Here is a 22,524-nt window from a genome sequence, read left to right as displayed (position 1 = left end):
GGTTTTTTTTTTTTTCTGCACTATCTTTCTGCTAATAATTTATGTTCCAGAGTTTCATTTTTCAAGAGCAAACATAGAGTAAAATGACACCATAGTTAATGCCTTTCTTGGTGCTATGATCACATGCCTCAGATGAAATGAGAGAATGAACTATTTCGGCAGTATGAGATGTGGGAGTCCTCCCAGAAATGCATTTCCTTTCGTATTTTATTACTGCTATTATAAAACTGAAATACTTGTAAGGAAATGTAGTGATATTGGTACAGTGGAGGTATTAATAATGCTCTGATAGATTTTAAAATATATTTGTTAGTCTTTCAATTCTTTTTTTCTTGCCACAGACTTCTGATTCAGTTTTTGTCCTTTCTCTCTAACTTTGAGACTGTGCTTTTTTTTTTTAATCTTGGATGCCTGCTTTACCTCTGATATGAATTTATTTAGTGACATCTTGGGAGAAAAAAAAAATTGTAAACTATTAAAATGCCTCAAAATTTCTCAGAATTGGAGTTTCTTACATTATTATATAGCGTACCTCATGTTCTCCTCAGACTCATTAGAAAAATACTTTCGGTGGACCTAAGAAAGCTTGGGAAAATTTAATGGTTTTGTTTGATTGTTTTTTGTTGTTGTTGAATTGTACTGTTTTGAGAATGTGCATGACACTTCGTTAAATTACGGGTGAATTACTTAATTTCTAACAGTTACTCATTGAGTTTGCTTTTCTTTTTGGAAAAGGGGTAACTAACTTTGATTAAAGTTCTTTGAGACCTGATGAAAAGAGCTTCATGGATTGGCACATCAGTACTGAAAAAACTAGTTATCAAACTCGTGTTTTGAGATGCACTTTTTGCTAGTTTTCTTGTCAAAGCAAATTATTTACTTCTAGAAATTTCTTAGGCAATAGGAAAACACTTGAAATCCTACCAATATTTTGTTTTCAAATGTTTATACTGAAAAGTAATTGCTACATATTTTGCAGCTTAAAGCAGCATGTTTTATCTCTTCAGGGTTTGATGTAATTTGAAATCATAAATTAAAAGCTTCCTATTAAGGAGCTTGTGACACTGAAAGAAAACAGATGAAACTGCACGTAAAAAAAAAAAAAAATGAGTAGTTTGAATTGCAACGTCTTAGAAAATTCTGTGCTGTCTAGCAGATCAGACTTTCCTTAAGAACAGATAAATTACAGCATGGATCAGTAATGTAGGGGAGCATAGCCAGTTTCAAATCTGTTAGCATGTTTAACTTTGTCTCTTAGCTAAAGTTTTCTTTAACAATTCATTCTTATTGTGTAAGAATAACTCATAGTTATTCTTAAGAGTATATGTTAAGAGTAACTGCGCAACTCCTACAGAAGGACATTTGAAATTTTCATTATATGTTCTTGCAAGGCATTAACAAGTAGCTGGCCATTGTCATCTGCTGAATTGCAAGTGTGCTCTTTGATGCGTCTTTGTGGTGAAAACACCTGCTGAGCTGCTGGATTCTGTGCTGTACTCTTTTCTGTTTTTCCATCTCTTTTCAAGCCTCAGATTGACGCTTCATTTTAATAGTGCCAGGCACAAATACTGACTAATCCAATGTTTGCATGCTAAGCACCTGTCCTGCTGTTTTGAATTAGAGCACCAGCAGGCTTGATGGTGACAGGACATCATCAGCATCCAGCACAGCTGAACGAGGAATGGTGAAGCCGATGATTAGAATAGAACAGCAGCAAGATTACCGCAGACAGGAAAGCAGGTAGGAAATGTGTTTTCCATTAGTTCTCATAATGGAAAAAACTGGATATGTTTTCCTGATAAATCAAGCAGTGTGTTAGAATATTTTAAACTACCTGACTTTCCCTATGGAAAAGGATATTTCTATTGAGATCTCATTCCAAATAAAACCCAGGATTAAGAATCAAAGCAAACCCCCTCAGAATATTAAAAAAATAATAAATTATTACTTTGCTTCAATATTCTGTTACTTGTAGTTCTCTCTTTTGTAAAGCCAAGCTGCTTGTTATGTCACAGTATTGTTGATTTGTGGTTAGGCATGTCATATGAAATGCCTTTAATAACAAAAGTACAATTATTTGAAATTTTCATTTGTCAGTGGCAAGGCAATGTGATTTGCTCTAGAGAGGGACATAACCAGTTCATTCCTATTTCTACAGTAATGTTGTTGGCAAGTCTTGTGAGCAAGAATTTTAGCTACCTCTGAATGTTTGTCTTGTAAAGTTATGTACTTCATAAATATGTGTAACATCTAGTCTTGATGTTTTGCTTTTATGATACAGTGGCTGTTATTAGGTAGATAAATGCTATCCCATTTTGCTCATAGCCTCATCAGGTTTAATTCAGGCCCTGGGAAAACAGTAGAACATGTCCTTGTAGAAGCTATCGCAAGGCACACAAAGGTTGTTAAGAAAAGACAGCATTAATTTACTAAGAATAAATCATACTTGACCAACCTGACTGGCTTCCATGATGAAATCACTTGCATAATTAATGAGGGGAGAGCTCTGAGCATAGTATCATCTACCTTATTCTTGCAAGGCACTGTCACAATTTCCCAGAACATCCTTGTTGATAAGATATGGTCTAGATCAGTGGACCACAAGATGGGTGGAAAACTGGCTGAACTGGCAGGTTGAAAGCGTGATGATTAATGGCTCAAAGCTTAACTTGGCAGCTGGTTGTGCATTGAGTTTCTGAAGGTCAATACGGGATCTGATGCTACTCAGTAACTGTATAGACCATCTGGGTGATGGGATTGAATGCATTGTCGCCAAGTTTGTGGGTAATGCCAAACCTGGAGGACAGCAAATAAGCCACAAAGAAGAGCTACTGTTAAAACAGACCTATGCAACAAGAATTTCATGAAGTTTAACAAAAGTAAATGTGAAGGCCTGAACATGAGACAGAAAATGCCAAGAGCAGTGTAGGCTGAAGTCTGTTTACGTTTCAACAGAGCTACAAAGAACCTGGGGTCCTGGTATACAGCAAGCTAAACTTGAGTCAGCAGTGTATTGTTGCAGCAGTGAAGGCAAACTATGTCCTGGGCTGCATCAGCAAGAACACAGCCAACAGATCAAGGGATGTGATCATCCCACTTTACTTGGCATTCGTTAGGCCACACTTGGAATACTGTGTCCAGTTTTGGTGCCCCCAATTCAAGAGAGAGATTGGAAAAACTGGCAACAGTCCTGTGATGTGAAGGGACATCTCCACCAAGATGTGTGAAGAAAGGTTGAAGGGATTGTGGGTTTTTTTTCAGTTTAGAGAGGAGGTGGTCTCAAGGTGGATCTAATCACAATCTTCTACTACCTAAAAGGGTAGTTATAGAGAAGATGGAGGCATTGTCATCACAAGGATGCTGGTTGATGGGTGGCAATGAGCACAAGTTGCTTAGGGGGAAAATTGCCCAGCTGTAGGGAGCAGAGGGGAAGAATAGTCACTGTGAGACCAAATTAACGTTGTGGTACCTTGTCCAGAGAACTGGTAGAATCTCCCTCACTGGAAATTGCCAAGGTTCTGCTTGACAAGGCTCTGGATAACCCTGGATAAAGTTCTCCTTTCAACAGAAGGTTGGAGCACATGATCTCTAGAGGTCCCTTTCAACTTAGGCTTCTGTGCAATTGTTTCTTCTCTGGAATCCAATGTCTTGGTCAGCTTTGACAAAAAGAACATGTTTATGAAAAGAATGACTGGGTACCTAGAGTTGGAATTACATAGCTTTGATAAGAGAGTGCGCAGGACAGATCTTATCAATGTGTGTAAATACCCAGTTGGAGGAACTTACTTGTTGTGAAAGTGAGTGAACACTGAATCAGGTTGCCCAGAGAGGATGTGGAGTCTCCATCCTTGAAGATTCTCAAAACCTGACTGGACAAGGTCATGAACAACCTTCTCTAACTGACCCTGTTTTGAGCAGGGAAGTTGGACCAGATGAGCTCCAGAGGGCCTTTCACATTTTGGCAATTCTGTGATTCTGCGAAAACAATTTTTTTCAAATCTTAAGAAAAAATACAAGATTGTATTGCTGTCTACATAAATCAGCTTTTAAATCTAGATGAACTGCTATGATAAATGGATGAAAGATAAGGTACATGTAATGCAGGGTTTCAAGTTGTAAAGCTTCTAGTACCTTCAGGTAGATTTATTATTCACTAGACAGAAAACAGAGTTCAGAGATGTGAGCGGTAGAAAAAAGAATAAAAAGGGGCAGAAAACTGTGCTTCCACCTGAACTGAATTCCTGATGTTTTAGTGTTTTGTAGCAGGGGTGTCTTAAATGCTTTCAGTGAAGTTATAGTAGAATACAACTTGATTCTACTCTGCATTCTTTTGTTAGGGTGCCTGGGCATCCTGAATGTCTCTTTCAGAACTGGAAACTTTCTGAAGATTTAACTCCTCCTTGTTGAATTGCTAGTGTTTTAACTGTAACTTTCCTCTTACAAAAGAGAACAAAACCTCTTTGTGAACCTTTTATAGCCTGTCAGAAATTTTTCAGGCTTTTACTGTTAATATTTCTTGAGTTCTAGCTGTACATTTGTATGTGTATGAAGATCATTAAATTTCTGTATTTCTGCCTTTCAGCAGGAGTACTTGTTGTAAAGAGGATTATCTTGTGCTATAGTTGTATGTTTCAAAACTACAGAGCTATCTGTGAGCTGCAGCTTACCTTTACTTTGTTTTTTAAACTTTTAAAATTCCTTCTGAAGAGAATAAGCGTGCTAGTCTGTTACTATACACAGGGGGTTTTTTCACCTTGGTAGCTGTGTGCAGAAAATGTTTTTAGAGAGGCATTCAAATTGCACTTAGATTTGTGATAGCTACAACTGAAGAGATCTTTTTGTATCACCAGTGTTGACATTGATATTTCATTTGTGTATATACCTTATATGTGTGTAGTACACATTGTGTAATTACATTGAGAGTTTATCTAAATACTGCATCTCTATCACATAGTCTTTCTCGGCTATATTAGCAGAGTCAGGCTGTCAAACTGGGAAATGCCAGGCAATGAGTTGCTTAAGTAAACTGAATTTTCTTCCCCTTTGTGGATATATTTTGTAAATCTTTAGTTAGCCTTTCTCTGTGATTCTCTGGTCTCATTTTGTGAACTTTAAGGACAGTAATCATGGAGTGAAGTAACTGCAATGTTTGCTTCAAAACCCAAAAAATCTTCACAGTTTCAGGTTCTTGTTACTGTACAAGTAGTCCACCTATATACTAAGTGTCCTTGTCTTTTCTTTTTGTGTGTGTTCATCACTGCAGTTCAAAGGTGAATAATAAGGCAAATAAGTCTTTCATCCAGCCACTCACTGAATGGGTTGAAGAGCAAAGATTAGAATGTGGCCGTCTTATTTCTTCATCTCTAGTCTCTAGAAAAAATAATGGAGTCATGCTCTCAGAGTTCAAACTTGTAGGGTACGGTTGTTCTGATTGAAATGTGATTCTGTGAAACTAAAGATGATGACTATTTAGTTAAGAATTATGGTTATACATCCTCATTAGGTAACTGACTTCAATTAGCATGAGAAAGCATATAATAAAAAAATAAAAAAAGATTGTTTTTTGTCTTGGATACCCTTCAGGAGTTCTTAAAAATGTGTTAGGTTGGAAATGAGAATAATAATATGGAAGTGATGTTAATGGAATGCAGACACTCACCTGATTGCTAATTTTTAACATGCCTTATAAAATTCATATGTAGCTAGGATGCTGGCTAAAACAACCACACAAGGACAGAGGATGTTTTATTTTATGTAGTTTGTTACAGGCAATTAATCTAGGAGAATACAGAAGTATCTGGAGAATGTGTTACTGTTTGTAATGCAATTTTAAAGCGTAATATTACCTGACACTATTTAATATTTTATGTCCTTGCTAGACATACCCTAACTAGACTTTTAGACTGGTTTAGCTCAGAGAATTTAATCACCACAGAGAGGATTTTTCTATAAAAGCAATAGCACTAAGACAATATATACTTAAAATATATCTAGTAACAAAGCAGGTTGGGTAGCTGCTATCATATCAGAAGCACAGATACATATTTCAAACTACATTTCCAATTTGCAGAGCTTAATTAGACAGTTTTTCTTTCGTGTGTTCTTAGGGAAAGCAGAAAATGGTACATTAGGTGGAGGACGCTCATATTAAGGTAGCTAAAATAATTGACTTTAGTGCATTTTTTCCTAGAGAACTAATTTACAGGTAAAACTAAATCAACATTTTTAAAAGTCTTTCCTCTTCCTACTTCATATTAATTTCTCTTTTAAAACTGATTTCCAAAATTCTCTAAGCAGTCTTGCACTAATTCATATCAGTTCTTATCTCTCACGCTGCTTTCTTTGCTATTGGAGGGAAGACTAAAAATCCTGTCCTTTTGTGCTGAAAGGGATCGCTATCTTTTTGTTCTAAAGAAAAGGAAATAAATCATCAGCTGGAATCTGTCATTGGTTTACCAGCCAGTTGAAGTATTTCTTTGTCTTATTACCATTCCTATAATAACAGATTAATAATTTCTCTGGAGTTGTCACTGTAGTTCTATTTTGGTAACGCTACGTGGGTATTATTCTTCTACGGAAGTAATTAAGTTCTCAGTGAAGACGATGCACTTTTGACAGTGTGGAGGTAGTGAGAAATCAGTTCATCTTACATTTGTGGTGATAAAATCAGAGGAAACGCTGCAGTTTACACACCAGCTGAGTGCTGCTAATAAAGAGAGCATGCTGTCATATTAGAAATATAACTGAACTGGCAGAAATTTGTGTACATATTGTTCTGTTGTGCCTGCTGTACCTTAACTTTCAGCTCCCCGGAACTTTGTCTTGCTGAGCATGTTTTATAAGAAAGCATTATCTTGATGGCATACCTGAGTTCCCTGTTGGTTTAAGTTTTTACAAGTTTAAAAAACAAAAAAAGCTGCCACCAAAACCCAAAGGTATGATTGAATATGCTAAAATATAATTTTGGGGTTTTGACATTAGCCTTCGAAGTTATCTTGTGGACTTTTACTATAGGAGATAGCTGAATAAAGGCCTTCAGCATCCTGTCTCTGCTTAGTGGCGTAACTAATAATTCTCAGAAGAATGAGGCTTATATAATCATATTACATTCCTTTCTTTATCAGAGTTGCTGGGGAGAGTAGAAAGCTACCTATTATGTTACATGTGGTTAAAAATGGCTATTGCCTGCAGATGTTAAGCTTTTACATATTTCCTAAAAATAGGTGCCTAATACAGAGAACAGCTCAGTTAATGCTTTTGCTTAAGGGAGGAATAAAATACTTGCTTAACCTTTTGTAGACAACAGAAAAGTCAATTTTCTGTTAGTTTTTCTCCTCTGTGGGTTCTCTGATAGGTACTGATAAGAAAGAGTGCTGCAATCAGTTTTAAGTGAGGAGATGGTTCTGGGGCTCATGGGATGGCTGCTGTTTCTTAACGTAGCATAGCAACAGCCAGATGAGAGTAGGGTCTAAATTTTACCTCCTTTTCCTCCTTACCAGAAGAAAGGACAAATAACTTGACCAAGTTCTCATCAGTTTTGAGGGCATTAAAGATAGTATGTTGTAACTGAGCTGGTCTTTTAAGTGAAGCTTCATTCGCTTTCTTTCATGTGTCCATGGGTAATTTGTTATTTGAATCCTGTCAGTGACAGATGGCAAACTGATCCTATCAGTCTGCCATACAGTGCAGAAGAGGATGTTCATTAATATCAAAGGCTTCACAAGACTCCACAGTTCAAGTCTGTGTTTTGATCTTTTGTGTTGCAGGCAAATATAGCTTGAATGAATCTAGAGGAAAGGTAAAAAGAGGATTATTTTGGGGAAGGATGTTGGATCAGCATTTGGAACCAGCGTATTGGAGAAATCTGTTATTTTACAGTGGAATTCATATCACCAATGTGGAGTGCTTGTTTCAGTTTTTGTCTTCTTTCTTTAGACCTCAGGATACCCATGGACCAGAACTGATACTACCTGCCAGTATTGAATTCAGGGAAAGCTGTGAGTAAATTGTGAAGTTCTAATACTAACCTGTTGGCTGTAATATTTCAGTCAATTTGAAAACTTAAGTAAACATTGGAGAGAATAATGACTGGACGGATGATAGCTAATGAAGTAAGAATTTATTTTGTTGGTGAGGGTGAACAGACACTTTGAGTATGCATATCTAATTCTAATTGCATTTCAACTCTTTATCTTCAGATACTCAAATTTAACTGTGAAAAAATTGTTAATCCCACCTCCTCAACAGTACGTTGAATTAATTTTCTTCTATACAGTTCTCCATGCCTTGGATAATAGATTGCATCTTGGTCAAAATGCATTTTATATAAAATCTGACTTTAGAATTTAATTTTTTTGTTATTTTGGTCCCCAAGTTTTTAAGGTCTCAGATCTTGTAGAAAAATGTCATACCAGAGATTGATTATCCAGACTTCAAATATTTGAAACTAAGTAGATTTGTGAACAAGCCATAACAGTTTTTTATTAGTATAGAATTCCCTGTAGCAAGGGAGCTTTGTAGGAGTAGAATGGACAAGAGAAATCTTGAATTTTCCTGTTCCCTTGAAGATGCAAATTTTCAGCAAAGAGACAAGAAGTAGTACAGAAATGTTTCCCGATGATCAAATTTTCTAGCTTTATATACAAGTGTGTTGTTAGTGTGCCTAAGTAACTGTAGTACATAATAGACAATTTAGAGTTCAAATTCCTCTCCAAAGTTGCTCTTCCTCCAAAAGGAAATCCTCTGTGACCCAAGTTATGAAATTGTTTTATTTAATTTTCTTTCTGTCTTTGGCTTTATGACATGTTGATTTTTTTTCCTCTTTCTCTACAGCTGAAGATGCCTTCTTATCTGCCATTATAAATTACACAAATAGCTCAACAGTTCATTTTAAGCTGTCACCTACGTATGTTTTGTATATGACATGTCGGTATGTATTGTCAAGCCAGTACAGACCTGACATCACTCCTGCTGAGCGTACTCACAAAGTCATTGCCATAGTCAACAAGATGGTGAACATGATGGAAGGAGTGATACAGGTGAGTTTCTCTGCAAACACATGTTAAGGGAATTAAGTACATGTTGTAGATTATCTAGTGACCTTCTTAGTCTTGGTTTTTTCAGTGTTTAGCCAACTACTGTTATGTGTCAGACCAATGCATGTATTGGTTTGCTTTTGTGTCACTGAGTGATGTCAGTGGTAAGAAACTCTGTCCTGAGCAATGAGGGAAGTTAGGGAGGGGCTGTTGCTTTGAAGATGTCTTTTCTGACAAGAAGTTACTCTTCTGTTCTCTAGAAGGTAAGATCTTTGCAAGCATTTCTGGCTGCGAGCCCTTGTAAAACAAGTTGGATGTGCTTATTAAAGAACATTGTTATGGGTAGCAGTTGTTCGTGCTGATTGATGCCTGAAGTGAACATAATAAAAAGAATGTGACTTCTTAATTTTGATCCTGTTACTTTTACAACTTCTGTAACCAGAAAAATGGTAATAAAACTGGACTTTTTGAGCGAAACTGACACAATTGCTTTATAAAGAGAAATAAAAGTTCTCAAATGTTCCAACATTTTATATGTAATCTGATGCTGTTACATGTGCAAGACTTCTACAGAAGCACAGGAAGAGTTCTGTTTTGTGTAGGAATGCAGAGTAAGATCCAATGGGTTGTCTGAAATTGAACTACAGGTTGAATTATGTAGCTTGTTAAAATGTAACAGTCACTCCCTGAATAAGGAGTGCTAGTTCGGGTATCCTCACTAAGTCAGTTATGGTAACTTCTTTGTCTGCAGGTTTTTCTCAGAGGAAAAATTGGAATTTATTTCTGTACTGATTAAAACAGATATATTTGTTGCAAAAAGTACTGTCATACTTGCTCCATACAGGCTAGTAACCTGCCTGTGCTAAGTACTGCCCAAGCGTAGCGCTTTAGTCCTGCTTTAGGGAATTGATGATGAAAGTGTTGCACAACGGGTTGATTAAGGGAGAAAAGGAAAATAAACAAGTGAGTAGCGTGAAAGCCACAGCAAACAAAAAGCTGTTCAGCTTTTGTTCAGGTTTTGAAGAGATCTAATGGAGTTTTCAGCAGGGAGAATGTTACAAATGGACAGCTCTGTGAATAGTCACAACAGGCTCCCACCTTTCACAAGAAAGAATGGGAGAAAATGCCAGTGTTGAAGATACTTTACAGTAAGAAAACAAAGATGAGTCTTTCATGTACATTCTGAAGCTGATGAAAGGGTAAAAGGTGGTTTGAATCTTAAGTGAAGAACTAGTACATTGAGTCTTGATGCCGTGGTAAATGGATATTTGATAAAACTGAAATGGTATCAAAAGTTAAATATTCAGGTTCTGCTATTAAAAATAAAATCTGGCTGTAGAAGAGGGAACTTGTTATGGTGAGAGGTGAGACTGTAGCAGTAGTGGAGAACATGAAATACAAAGAGCCTGAATGTAAGCAATTTAATCAGGAGAATGGAAAGTAAGCAGTGAAAGGGTAGGCTTCAAATATAATCTGGAAGTTACAGGGCTGAATCAAAGGAAGTCACTTGGTGTGTATAACCAATGTAAACTAGTAACAGTGACCCCAAAAAGACATGGGGTGACAGGGATGTGTACAGTGAGAAGGTAAAGATGAAGTTTTGCAGTCTTTGTGTTGAACTAAAATGGATGGCCATGTAGCTGCTAGAAGATACTAGAAAGGTGGGCTCCAACATCAGTTTGATTTGAAAACAAATAGAAAATAGATTATCCTGTGAAAGCATTCATTTACATCACTGAGGAGGGCTTCCCAAATTAAGTCCAGCCTTGTGGTTGTTGCAAGCAAGTGTATTTTTAATAATCCTGCTTAATAGTATCACAAAACTGTTTAAAACCGAGTATTTGTCTGGGCTGTCCTTTGTGAAAGGCTGTTTCTACAGCCTTGCAACTCTGTAGTTACAACATAATCTCCAACCTGAAATTTAAGGAAAACGTCAAGAAAGAAGTGGTAGCTGCATTTGTGGTTTGTGAAAGACTTATCTAGTTGCAAGAAATAAACTGAAGAGAGTTGGAAGCTGAAGAAAATTGAGAGGAGGTTCTTGCAAATACGCTGAAGAAGGTGTAGGAAAGGGGGAAGATTACATATGTGATGAAAAGTAGAACTTAAGTGAGTTTGAAGGTTAATGGGCTGGAGACAAAGAAATGCATTGATGATAAAGCTTGATCAGGAAAATGTCATTAGCTTGGACCTGTCTGAGTGGAATATGAATAGTAGTACTACCTAGGCTTTGCCAAATTACTTTGTCTAAGCTGTAGAATGAGTGGTTATATTGATGGCTGTCACAGTTAAATTACCATGTAATAAGCTGCTGTATCAGGTGGCTTTTTTTAATGTCTCAAAACATGCCTGCACTGGGAGGGATCTGAGGGGCGTGAAAGAGAAGATAGATGGGAGGGAAGGGGAGAGAGGTACCCAAAAGAGAAGTAGAGGGAAGGTGCACAAATTCTTGTGCTGTAATGTGGGAGTAGCGTAAATTGTGTAAATCCTAATTTTGCCTGTTTAGGAGACTTGATAGCTTTCTGGAGTTACTCCAGAAGTACTTGCTAATAAATTAAATCTGTGGCTTTCTGTAGTCTTTGCATTAGTGTATGCAAATATAGAAGACTTCATATGAGGTAGGGATAAAATTGGAGAGATCTGTGAGAAGGCTTAGTGCTTTCAATAAATCTAAGAATAGAAACTTAATTCTTACAGAAAAACCAATTTTTTGTAAATTTTTTTTTTCTTCAAATCATTCTGTGACATTTCTGATCCTCTGCAGATTTTAGCATTTGTTTGTAGAAGGAGCATCCCCTTTTGGTCTGTGCCCGCACATCTTCAGTCAGTTCAGAGTGCCTTGGTTGGAAAGGGGGAAGAAAAAAGAAAGCAGTGGCAATTAGGTTTTTTGAGCTTGAACTAAAATTGCAATAGTAACAGCAAATGACACCTCAAAATTTTGCATCTAAGCTCACTGTATTGTAAGAGCTCAGTTTTAAATAATGAGACAAACATACTTGGTGGTTTGGTTTTTTTTTTTTTGTTTGCTTAACTCAGTGTAGCTTATATGTGCCAGCATTTAAGCTTAGCATGGTATTTCATTTGATTCTTTTCTGTTGTTTAAAACAGTCTTTTTGTTCTTTAATTGAAAAACCATGTATTAAATCTGTCCTAGGTGTTTCGTGTTTTTTTTGTTTGGTTTGTTTGTTTGGGTTTGGTTTTTTTCTGCTGGGGATTTTCTGTCCCCCTCTGTGTGTGTTTGTACATTGTCTTCATTGCAGCAGTGTGGGCTAATAGCTCCCTGGATCTGTTACTTGAACAGCTAGTTACCCCGTTGCCTGCAAAAAATTCTGCGGGGTTTCTGTGGTGCACTGAGCATGGAATAACAAGCTAGTCTGGGATGTCAATTAGTACAGGGCATTCCCTGAATTAATTGTGACGTGGTCACTTCAGTTCTTAGCTGTCGTGCTACTAGTCTAGTTAAAATAATTCAGTTTTTTAAAAGGGGCTCAGTTGCATCGCAGCTACTGATTAATGCATCTGTGTATTAACTGTGAACATAAGTGTTGTACCTTCATATGTAGTGTTTGATTTCTAAAGCTATCATGATTGTTCACAAGTTTCTTTCTTCTGTTTGATTTCCTTCGTCCGTTTTTCTCCAGGAGGTAGACCAGGTTGATCAGGTAGGATATATTGCTGGGAACTGATCCTAGCTATGTTGGCTTAGCTCAGTTTCTCATGCTGCTTCCATATCAAAATACAATACTCAAACAGCTGGACTTGAACAGTTCATAACACTCATTCAGCAACTGGAACATGCAGTACTAAAATCCTTTTTTGACTTTGCAACTTTTACGGCATTCCATAATTTCTGCTTAACGCACTTCAATGTGGATATGAAATGACCGAAGTTCTTTTTCTTCCCTTTATTTTCTTTTGTTGTTGTTTGTGGTTCCTATTCTTTGGATTTCATCTGAGGTTGCCTGGCCTGGCATTTGTGGTCGGGAGATGGTGAGATAGATCAGTACTTGATACTGAATCACCTGGTATCAAAGCCAGTGAGCACAGTATCAGAGTGGCAGTGGGCAGTAGTGAATATGCACTTAAAAGTGCACAGATTACCAGATACTGCATTTCACTAAGCTCTTAGCACTATATAACTAGATGCTTATGCCATGACTTTATTGATATGGCAATTTAACAGAATTTTGTATGTTCAGTGAACGTGTTAAAATTGAACTTAACAGTTACAGTAATTGCAATGTTACATACAAACATTTTGCAAATATCTGGTATCTGAGATATGTTTGGTGAAATGGGAAAAGGTACTGGTCTATCTTTTGGAGCCTTTTTAAGCTGCCATGCTTTATCAGAAACTCTTTCCCTGTATTATTTCTTGCTTCTTTCTACTTACAGAAACAGAAAAATATTGCTGGAGCCCTTGCCTTTTGGATGGCAAATGCATCTGAGTTACTGAATTTCATAAAGCAAGACAGAGATCTTAGCCGAATTACTGTGGATGCACAAGATGTTTTGGCACACTTGGTTCAAATGGCATTCAAGTAAGGCTATCAAACTTCTGTTTCACTTAACATACTCTGTTTCTGTGGTTTTTAGAATAACTTCACATTTTTGCCAAATTTTAGGTATAGCAATAATGTCTTTTGTGTATTGTTAAATATCTGAGAGGATGACTTACTAGAGAGGTTAGACTCACTTTTTTAGAAACTTGGATTTATGAATATGGATCGCTGGGCTATTCAAGGAGTTTCATCTGTTAGCTGTTCTTGGTGATATTTGGGGCTGCCAATGAAAATTAGAGGGAAATGTTACTTAAGTTTAGTTTGTGTTGATTGCTTTCTCTTAATTTAAGTTTTTTATGGAGATGTGGGGAAATGTTATATTTGCTGTTAATATATAAATACATAGGCTTAAATATTTATGGGTCTGTAATGAACCTTGCTCTCTTTGAGGACTTCTAGTTATCTACTTTGATAATTTGCATAAATAGCAATTTGCATAGTGGTTTTTTGCACAGTTTTTCCATAAAAACATAAAGATAGGGTATTAGCTTGGGATAAAACCAACCTATGCTTGTCAGCTCAGGCAATTACAGTACTGATTAAAAGAAAAATACAATGAAGTGTCCAGTGAGAAGGGAAGTCCTCTGAGGAGAGGGTCCTTGAACAAAGATGACAATATTGAGTGAGCAGAGCACTAATCATCAAGAAGGGCTAAATTTTCGTTCGTATTTAGATGGATTTTTTCCCCACTAAGTCACTATTGAACAAGTATTTCTCAGCAAACTTGTGTCTCTGGAACTAACATGTAGAGAAGTCCCAGTTCACCTTATGTGACCTATACCCAGCCTTCCCCCACATGTAGGATGTCTGTTTTAAATACAGTCTTTTCATACTTCTGTAACAGCACAGAACGTAATCTTTCATTTTTCTGTAGCATGACAGGATTGGGAGACCTAACCATGGTTTAGCTGTTTAGCTTTAAGGGGGACTGTATTGCTCTAAAGAGCATCATGTGGTACGTGAAACCTTATCATTGCTTTCTGAACTTTTGGAAGTTATCAGACATGCACCAAACCACTTTGTTTGTACTCCTGCAGATTTTTAGTTTCTTTTTTCCTGTTGGTGAATTACGGGCAAATAGGGTATAGTAAGTAGCTATTTTGACCAGGTCTCTCAATTTTTATACCACCTCTGAATTACTGAAGCTATGCCTTTTTGATGCAGGTCAGTGTTTTGGATTAGGGTCTTGAAAACACTTCTCTACTTCCATTTGCTAGATAGTCATTAAAGACAGAATATGGCTGTGGCTAGAAGGGAATGGCACTGGGTTTTTTTCCCTGTATGTGATGAGCAGACTGGATACAAGAGGGTATTTCTGAATTTTAGCTGCGTGAATTCTCCCCTAAGTGCACTGTAGGGTGACAGATTGCAAATGGATGTATTAAACTTTTGGAGAACTGTGGAATATGTATTCAGAAGGCAAATAAAAAAGCACAAAACAGAAGCCTGAAAATAAATCTGTGAAAATATTACTTGATTGTAACAACTGGTATATACCAGCATTGGTTGAAATCATGGTGGCTTTTGTTTGTAGCAATTGAGGGTATTTCATTAAAAACGTCACCAGTGAAAGAGAAAGGGGAGTTGTAGAAAGCCATGAAATATTATCCTTTATATATGTGATTACAATTTGATTACTTTTTAGTTTCAGTTCTTAAGAGAAAATGTATAAATGAATAATGAAAAAGTGTTAAAGAAAATGTTTTATTACTAGAAGAGAAATAATACTAAGCCAAGCTTTTAATTTCACTGCTGTTAAAGGTAAGAGAAATACAAGAATCAAAAAGTTGTTTACGCAAAACACTAAAGCCACTTCAGGTTCTTGTGCATTGGCTCAGAACAGGGAAACTTTTGGTTTTTTAGTATACTGTTGGTACACTTTAAAACAGGGAAAACTGTATTTCATTTTGGAAAAATAGTTTTTGCAATCTTACAGAACCAGAGTTTGGCCTGACGGCAGCTCTTTATGTAGCATAAGCATATGACCTTCACTTACAAGTATGGTAGCGATACTGCATTTAAGTGGCTGTTTGTTCCCTGACAACCTAATTCTTTTTCCAACATCTCGGACAGGTGTGGCAGAACTGATCTCTCTGGCCATTTAAAAAGTATTTAGTTCCCTATAGTCACGTACATAACACTGTAATTTCAGGAATCTTGTAGTTTGTAATCTGTTGTCTTTAGAAGCATTCATAATGAACACATACAGGGTTTTACAATTTTTTTGTTGTTGATGTTCTCTCTCCCCTCCTCCCCCCCCCCCCCCCCCCCCCCCCCAACTCTCCAGGTACCTGGTTCATTGTCTGCAATCAGAGCTTAATAACTACATGCCGGCATTCCTTGATGATCCAGAGGAAAATAATCCTCAGAGGCCTAAAATAGGTTAGACTGCTTGATCTTTTCTTGTGTCTTCTAAACCATGCAATTAGTAATAAGTAGAATTTTTCTTAACAGTGATACGACTTTTGCAAGTTGCCCTAATCCCTGAGAATTGTTAGGATCGTTTTGTACACATGATAAGAAAGGACAGTAGTGACATTCAAATGATCTGTATTGGATTTAAAAATCATATAATAACTTAGTTTGGAGGGGACCCTCTGGATGTTATCTAATCCAGTGTCTTACTCAAGGCAGGTGCAACTGAACCAGGTGGTTCAGAGTATTTTCGAGTTGAATTAATGATCTCCAGTGACAGATGGAGATGCCACAACACCTGAGAGTAACCTGTTCCAACACTGACTACCCTCATGGTGAAAATACTTTTTCTGTATCTAATTGGAATTTCCCATACTGCAATTTTTGTGTTGTTTTGTCTGTTGTTCTGTGTTATCGCTGTGCACCTTTGAGAGGGAAACCCTCTCAAAACTCTTTGAGATGGGAACTGTCCCATTAAGTAGATGAAGACAGCAATAAGCTGTGCCATTAGCCTTCCCTTTCCCCAGGATGAACCAAATCCACTTCTCTGTTCGTCTTTTATACCCTTTTTCTCCAGCCCCCTAATCATCCTGGTGTCTCTCTACTGAATTATCTTGGTTAAATCAGTATCCTCCTTGTGCTGGGGAGTCTAAGACTGGATGTTGTGCTCCAGATGCAGTCTCACAAATGCTGAATGCATAGGAAGGATTGCTTCCCTCCCTTGCGCTAGCTGCACTGCTGCTAACTTAACAGCTTAGTATGCCTCTAGCTACCTTTCAGTGAAGGACGTGCTGCTTAATCATATTCAACTTGATCTTTACCAGGATCTCTACATCATTTTTGGCAGGGCTGCTTTCTAGCCAGATGGCACCTAGCCTATACTGTTGCATAGGCTTATTGCTTCCCAGATGCAGGACTTGGCACTTGCCTTTGAACTTCGTAAAGTCCCTGTCAGCCCGTTTCTCCAGCCTACTGAGGCCCTTCTGGAAAATACCGCTGCCCTTCAGAGTATCAGTATTTCCTCTGCTTGGTATCATCTGTGAATTTGCTGAGAACACGCTCCATCCAGTCGCTCAGATCATTAATAAAATCATTAAACAGTATCAGCTCCAGCCTCAGTCCGTGAGGGAAGCCACTGACTGCCAGCTGGGCTTTGTATCCACAAGTCCACCAAGTGCAGTAGTCCAGCCAGTTCTCTGCCTACATTATCATCTGCTTATCCAGTCCTTATCTCAGCACTTTCACTATAAAGATGCCCTGGAAGAATCTGATGAAGTACCTCCCAGGTACTAAAGATAAACTGGCTGGCTGTGTAGATTCCTGCCAAGGATCCCTGCCATGATACTTTAAATATGGAATCATAGAATGATTTAGGTTGGAAACTTCAAGATCATCAAGTCCAATCATTAACCCAGGACTGCCACGTCCGCCACTAAACTATGTCCCAAAATGCCACATCTAAATGTTTTCTAAACGTCTCCAGGGAAGGTGATTCCACCACATCCCTGGGCAGCCTGTTCCAATGCTTGACCACCCTTTCAGTGGAGAAATTTTTCCTAATATGCAATCTAAACCTCCCCTGGTGCATCTTGAGGCCATTTCCTCTCGACACCTGCCTTGTTACATGCTCCTTTCAGGTAGCTGTAGGGAGCAATAAGGTCTTCCTTCAACCTTTTCTCTGGACTAAAAACCCCAGTTCCCTGAGCTGCTGCTCACAAGACCTGTGCTCCAGACCCCTCACCAGTTTTGTTGCCCATCTCTGGACATACTCCAGCACCTCAGTGTCTGCCTTGTAGTGAGGGGCCCAAACCTGAACGTGGTATTTGGGGTCCAGCTTCACCAGTGCCACAGCAATGCCAGCCTTCCTGGGCTGTTCTGCCCATGAGAGCGCTCTGGTCTTGTGTGCTGTCCCGCTGTGGCTGTAATCCCAGCTCAGGGACTGTGCTCAGCCTTCTCATGCCTCTTGTTGTTTTCCGTGCTGAACACATTCACGCACAGGCCCCTGAGACAGGAACCCCCTTTGTGCTTTTCATGGGGAAAGTGTGAGAGCCTCCTATGTTATGTAGCTTGATGATGAAAGAAAATGGAAAAATATTCAAGTTTGAAGGGATTAACCAGGGATAAAAGGTTAGGAAGAGTTAAGAAAATAGTGACGTTCTGAATAATTGGAGTAAAGATGATCTGCAGAGCTATTAAATATGGTCATTCTGTTCAGCTACAAAGAGTATTTATACAGAATTCATATATGCTTCCTGCCCTTTTGGTTATTAAGCCTTCTGTGCTTGCTTTTTTCCTGTGTTGAACATTGAATGAAGAATATAAAGATGTACTGTTATGTTTTCAGTGCCCTGCACTTTGAGAAGGTACTTTCTGGGACACGAGCCCTGAAAAAGTGGCAAACTGATATTAGAATAAAGGCAGATGATATTCATTATTTTAGTTATTTTTGAGCTGTTTTATAGACTTATTTTTTCAGGCACAATCCTGTGTTTCAATTCTAAAGATGTTAATTTGGTGGTGTCTTCAACAGAGAATTCAGATATAAGTATTGTCTTAAAAGAAGACTTGGAGATAAGTGTTATACTTGCATTAATACCTTCCGCCAGGAAGCATATAAGATGTTTGCTCTTGGTGAACCTTGCAGGAAGTCCTGATTGCTTATTACATAGTATTGCAGTGAACTAGTGGGCAAAAGGAAATTTGAATAACGTTTTTAAATGCTGATGTGTAAACAGAAGATGTTGTGCAGTTCTTTAAGTCATCATGCAATGCAAATAGTTTCTGCTGAAATTTTTGAGTATAACTTGATATTTAACTGCAGTGAACTATGGAATAATTGCAATATGCATTTGAAAAAGTAGACTATAAACCTTGTAACTTCTTATTAAAAAAAAACAGAAAAATGAGTCTACTCAAGTGATGAGGATGTGATTTAATGTGAGATATAACCAGTGATTTATTTGCATACCAGATGTTTCCCCAAAATAATTTATTTTGATTTCAGGAGTTAAAAAGCATATTTCGGCTCTCAGTTTAACGTTGCTCAATCTTGAAAACCATATAGCAGTAAATTTATTTCTGGAAGTCTGTATAACGTAAATACCTGTAGATTCCACCTAGCATTCACCAACCTGACTTGAGTGCCTCTCTATTATTTTTTATGGCCTAAACCAGTTGTATGTTGCAGTATGTGAATGTGATTTTGTTTCATCTCCGTAGATGATGTGCTGCATACATTGACTGGAGCTATGTCCCTGCTGCGACGATGTAGAGTGAATGCTGCTCTGACTATACAGCTCTTCTCCCAGCTGTTTCATTTTATCAACATGTGGCTCTTCAACAGATTAGTGACGGCCCCAGATTCAGGGTTATGTTCACATTACTGGGGAGCTATTGTTCGTCAACAGTTGGGCCACATTGAAGCCTGGGCAGAAAAACAGGGTTTAGAATTGGCTGCTGATTGCCACCTGAGCAGAATAGTGCAGGTGAGTGTGTGTATTTCTGATTAACACTTCTCATGTAATTGTATATTCAAAGAGAATATTTGTATATTCTGTGGAACAGTGTGAGGACAAGTGTAGTTTGTGTGACTCAATCCTGCAACACTGAGGTAGCATGCAAAGACATGAAGGATGTTTTCAACATCATTAATATTGAAGTTGCAAGTGAATTAATAATTGTGATTTTAGCCAGTGTGTTTGACCTGTGTTTATAAGACTGAGCTATAACTACGCTGAACAGAGGCGAGTAGCTGAAAAATTGATATGCTTAATTTATGATAGATGTACTATTAATTTAGTCTTATACGTACAGGGGATATAGTTAGTGGTTGTTTTGGGGATATTTATGTTGCTTCTGTTACAAATCTGGCTTCCTGCTTTGTCATCTTCTATCTCTTACCTAAGAAAGACTTGGAAACAAGGCTTAAGGTTTCATTCTGGTTTGGATTTGTCTCCTATGACTTTTTTTTTCCTCCTCCAGGCAACCACATTGCTTACCATGGACAAATACTCACATGCAGATGTTCCAAATATTAACAGTACTTGCTTTAAGCTGAATTCTCTGCAGCTACAAGCTTTGCTGCAGAATTATCACTGTGCTCCAGATGAACCACTCATCCCAACAGTAAGTTTCTTCTATCATCTACTGTACTGTTTTAACATACCTGAGAAATATAGACTCAAAATAAAAACACTGGCTGGAAATAGCAATCTTACTGTTTGGAATTGTTATGAGAAGAGTCGGTGTGGGCAATCCGCTCTTTATACACTAAGAAGTATTGGTGCTATCACCCTGCTTCTGGCCACCAACTTTGGGTGTACTTCACTGCAACTTGAGCAGGGTATTACCAAAAATCTCTGTTACACTGAGCTGGAAAGTAAGGTAACGCTGCATGTAGAGCATACTCAAGAAGGGTGTCACTGCACCTTTACACCAGTTGTGGATGAAATCCAGTAAGGTAGTAGAGGAGGGGTGCGCAGAGCACTCCCAGAAGCTGGTTCTATGTATAGCCAGAGGGAATAAAGATTGATAAATCATAGAAATCAAATGAAAGCAGCAGGAACACTTAAGCTTTTTTACATGTGGGGTGGAAAAATGAATGAATATTGGATTCTTTTATACAAGCAATGGACAGATTGTCCTTTGGATAGATTGATACGTAGAATATACAATGTTGTTTTTGGAACTGGTTTCTATCTTGATATTTGTGACATAACTGACTATTCTGAGTTTTATCCATGGGAAAAATCATCTTGGCAAAAGTTGAAAGAGGTTTTGTGTTCCTTGCAGAATTGTAAGAAACACTTAAGGAAAACCCTGATAGTTGACTGATCTCAAAAAAATCTTAAAAGGTGAAGGTAATCTAATACCTACATAACTGAATACATTGTCTACAAAGTCTATTTTTTAATAACTTTGGATACATCTGTTTATTAAATCAAAGGTACTGACACAATAATTTTAAATGTGTTTAGGAGGACTTGTAGCTTAGATATATTTTTATATATTGGCTACCAAACCAAAAAGTCTTGCTGAAGAACATAGCTTATATTCCCTGTTTGTACATGTAGGTAGAATTCCACAGCTGTATTATTATTATTATTATTATTGTTATCATTGCCATTATTATTATTATTATTACTTCTACTATTATTTAGAGATCTCCAAAGAAATACAGTGCTAGATTTGACAGGCTGCCTTTGTGTCAGAGGGAGGGTTGCAGTAAGACTAGTTTGTCCTGTTGTGGTGCAGTGGTATTTGGGACGACTTTGCTTCTTGCTATGAGAAGGACTTGTACATGCAAACCCTGACTTAATTGCTGCCAAATCTGAAAAATGTAAAGGTTTGGAATTTGTTCAAAGGAATACAAGTGTATTTGCTTTTACATATTTTAGTGTCATTGTAATTCTTTTAAAAATTAGCACTTTTTGTGGTAAAAAGGCCCTTCTTGAAGAGCACTTCTAAAGGTGGACTGGATTTATCTGACTTTCCGCTGGGAGTTTACTGAAACTGAACATTCAGATGAGAACACTTACATGGTTTTGTCTCAGCTGTGTTCTGCATTGTGCTCCACTAATAAAATTGTTGCATCAGGCTTATAGACTCTGAGTTGCATATTAGTGTAGCTGAGGTGAGATTAAGACAGAACTGTTAAGCTGGTCTTGGGAGCCAAGCAAAAGCTGTAGAAAGAGGCTGGAAATCACATCTGAATCTTTGGTAAAGCAAATACTTGTAGTAAATGGATCTATATGTAATATTCATAGCAACATCAGGTAGATGGATTATAGTAATTCTGTCTTGATGCCAGCAAAATCACACATCTCTGGGGTGAGTGCACTTCCAGAAAGAATGGTGGTTAACTAGAGGTGCAGATACTTTTAAGTATCGCTCATTCAAACGTAGTGATGAGGTAAACCTAAGGCGATTTCTTGGTTCCTAAGGCGGAGCATGCAACTTGGAAGAGACTGAGTGCTCAGAGAATTATTACTTACAAGCAACTTTTAAAAAAGATGTAACTTTTTTTATTTTTATTATTTCACTTAACTGAATGCTTTCATGCTAAAACTTAGGCAGCCTAAGGCATATAAGGTAACAAAAATGGAGGAACTGCTTGAGGAGAGAGAAGAGCCTTTGCACTGGGCATTCTTGAGTCATTTGCCATAAATAGAAGAGTGTAGAAACAGAAAGTGCTGCTTGGACCTTTAGTTTTTACAGAGTTGTTAGGAATTTGATTTTTGTGAACTTTTGAATTGATTTTCCTCAGTACATACAATCCAGTAACAGATAACCTACTGAAATCTTAAGAGATCCCTCTCAATGTGGAAGGAAGGCTACTATATGCTGCATGCACCCACAGTAGCTACATTGTGAAAAGTACACTGGTTTTACAACTTTTTGTGATACTAAGCAGAAGAGTTGTGCACCAAATGTAAAAATTCAGCATTCCTTTCTGCACCTTGAGTAATCCTGCTCTCATGTTCTGTGCTTCTACAATGTTACTTAAAAACCAGATA

The 22,524-nt window shown here is 37.6% G+C and overlaps 1 protein-coding gene across 29 annotated transcripts in view; it reads left to right on the top strand.

Annotated features, from left to right (window-relative positions):
- AFDN (afadin, adherens junction formation factor) overlaps positions 1 to 22,524 on the top strand; it is a 131,727-nt gene that overhangs the window by 60,165 nt on the left and 49,038 nt on the right. For 18 of the 29 annotated variants that reach the window (XR_008732690.1, XM_055713135.1, XM_055713140.1 and 15 more), the window contains 8 exons: positions 1,622 to 1,740; positions 7,936 to 7,997; positions 8,833 to 9,038; positions 12,674 to 12,694; positions 13,428 to 13,573; positions 15,882 to 15,976; positions 19,229 to 19,494; positions 19,991 to 20,134. Coding sequence is in view for 28 of the 29 variants with exons in the window: in XM_055713135.1 (XP_055569110.1) it covers positions 1,622 to 1,740; positions 7,936 to 7,997; positions 8,833 to 9,038; positions 12,674 to 12,694; positions 13,428 to 13,573; positions 15,882 to 15,976; positions 19,229 to 19,494; positions 19,991 to 20,134 (1,059 nt within the window). In the remaining variant the exon portion in view is untranslated. The remainder of the gene's footprint in view (positions 1 to 1,621; positions 1,741 to 7,935; positions 7,998 to 8,832; positions 9,039 to 12,673; positions 12,695 to 13,427; positions 13,574 to 15,881; positions 15,977 to 19,228; positions 19,495 to 19,990; positions 20,135 to 22,524) is intronic. The other 11 variants (XM_055713141.1, XM_055713142.1, XM_055713137.1 and 8 more) reach the window with 1 other exon arrangement.

Source organism: Falco cherrug, chromosome 6, assembly GCF_023634085.1.
Source record: "Falco cherrug isolate bFalChe1 chromosome 6, bFalChe1.pri, whole genome shotgun sequence".
Taxonomy (NCBI): Eukaryota; Metazoa; Chordata; class Aves; order Falconiformes; family Falconidae; genus Falco; species Falco cherrug.
Note: the sequence above shows the minus strand (reverse complement) of the source record. Positions and strands in the feature narration are given on the sequence as shown.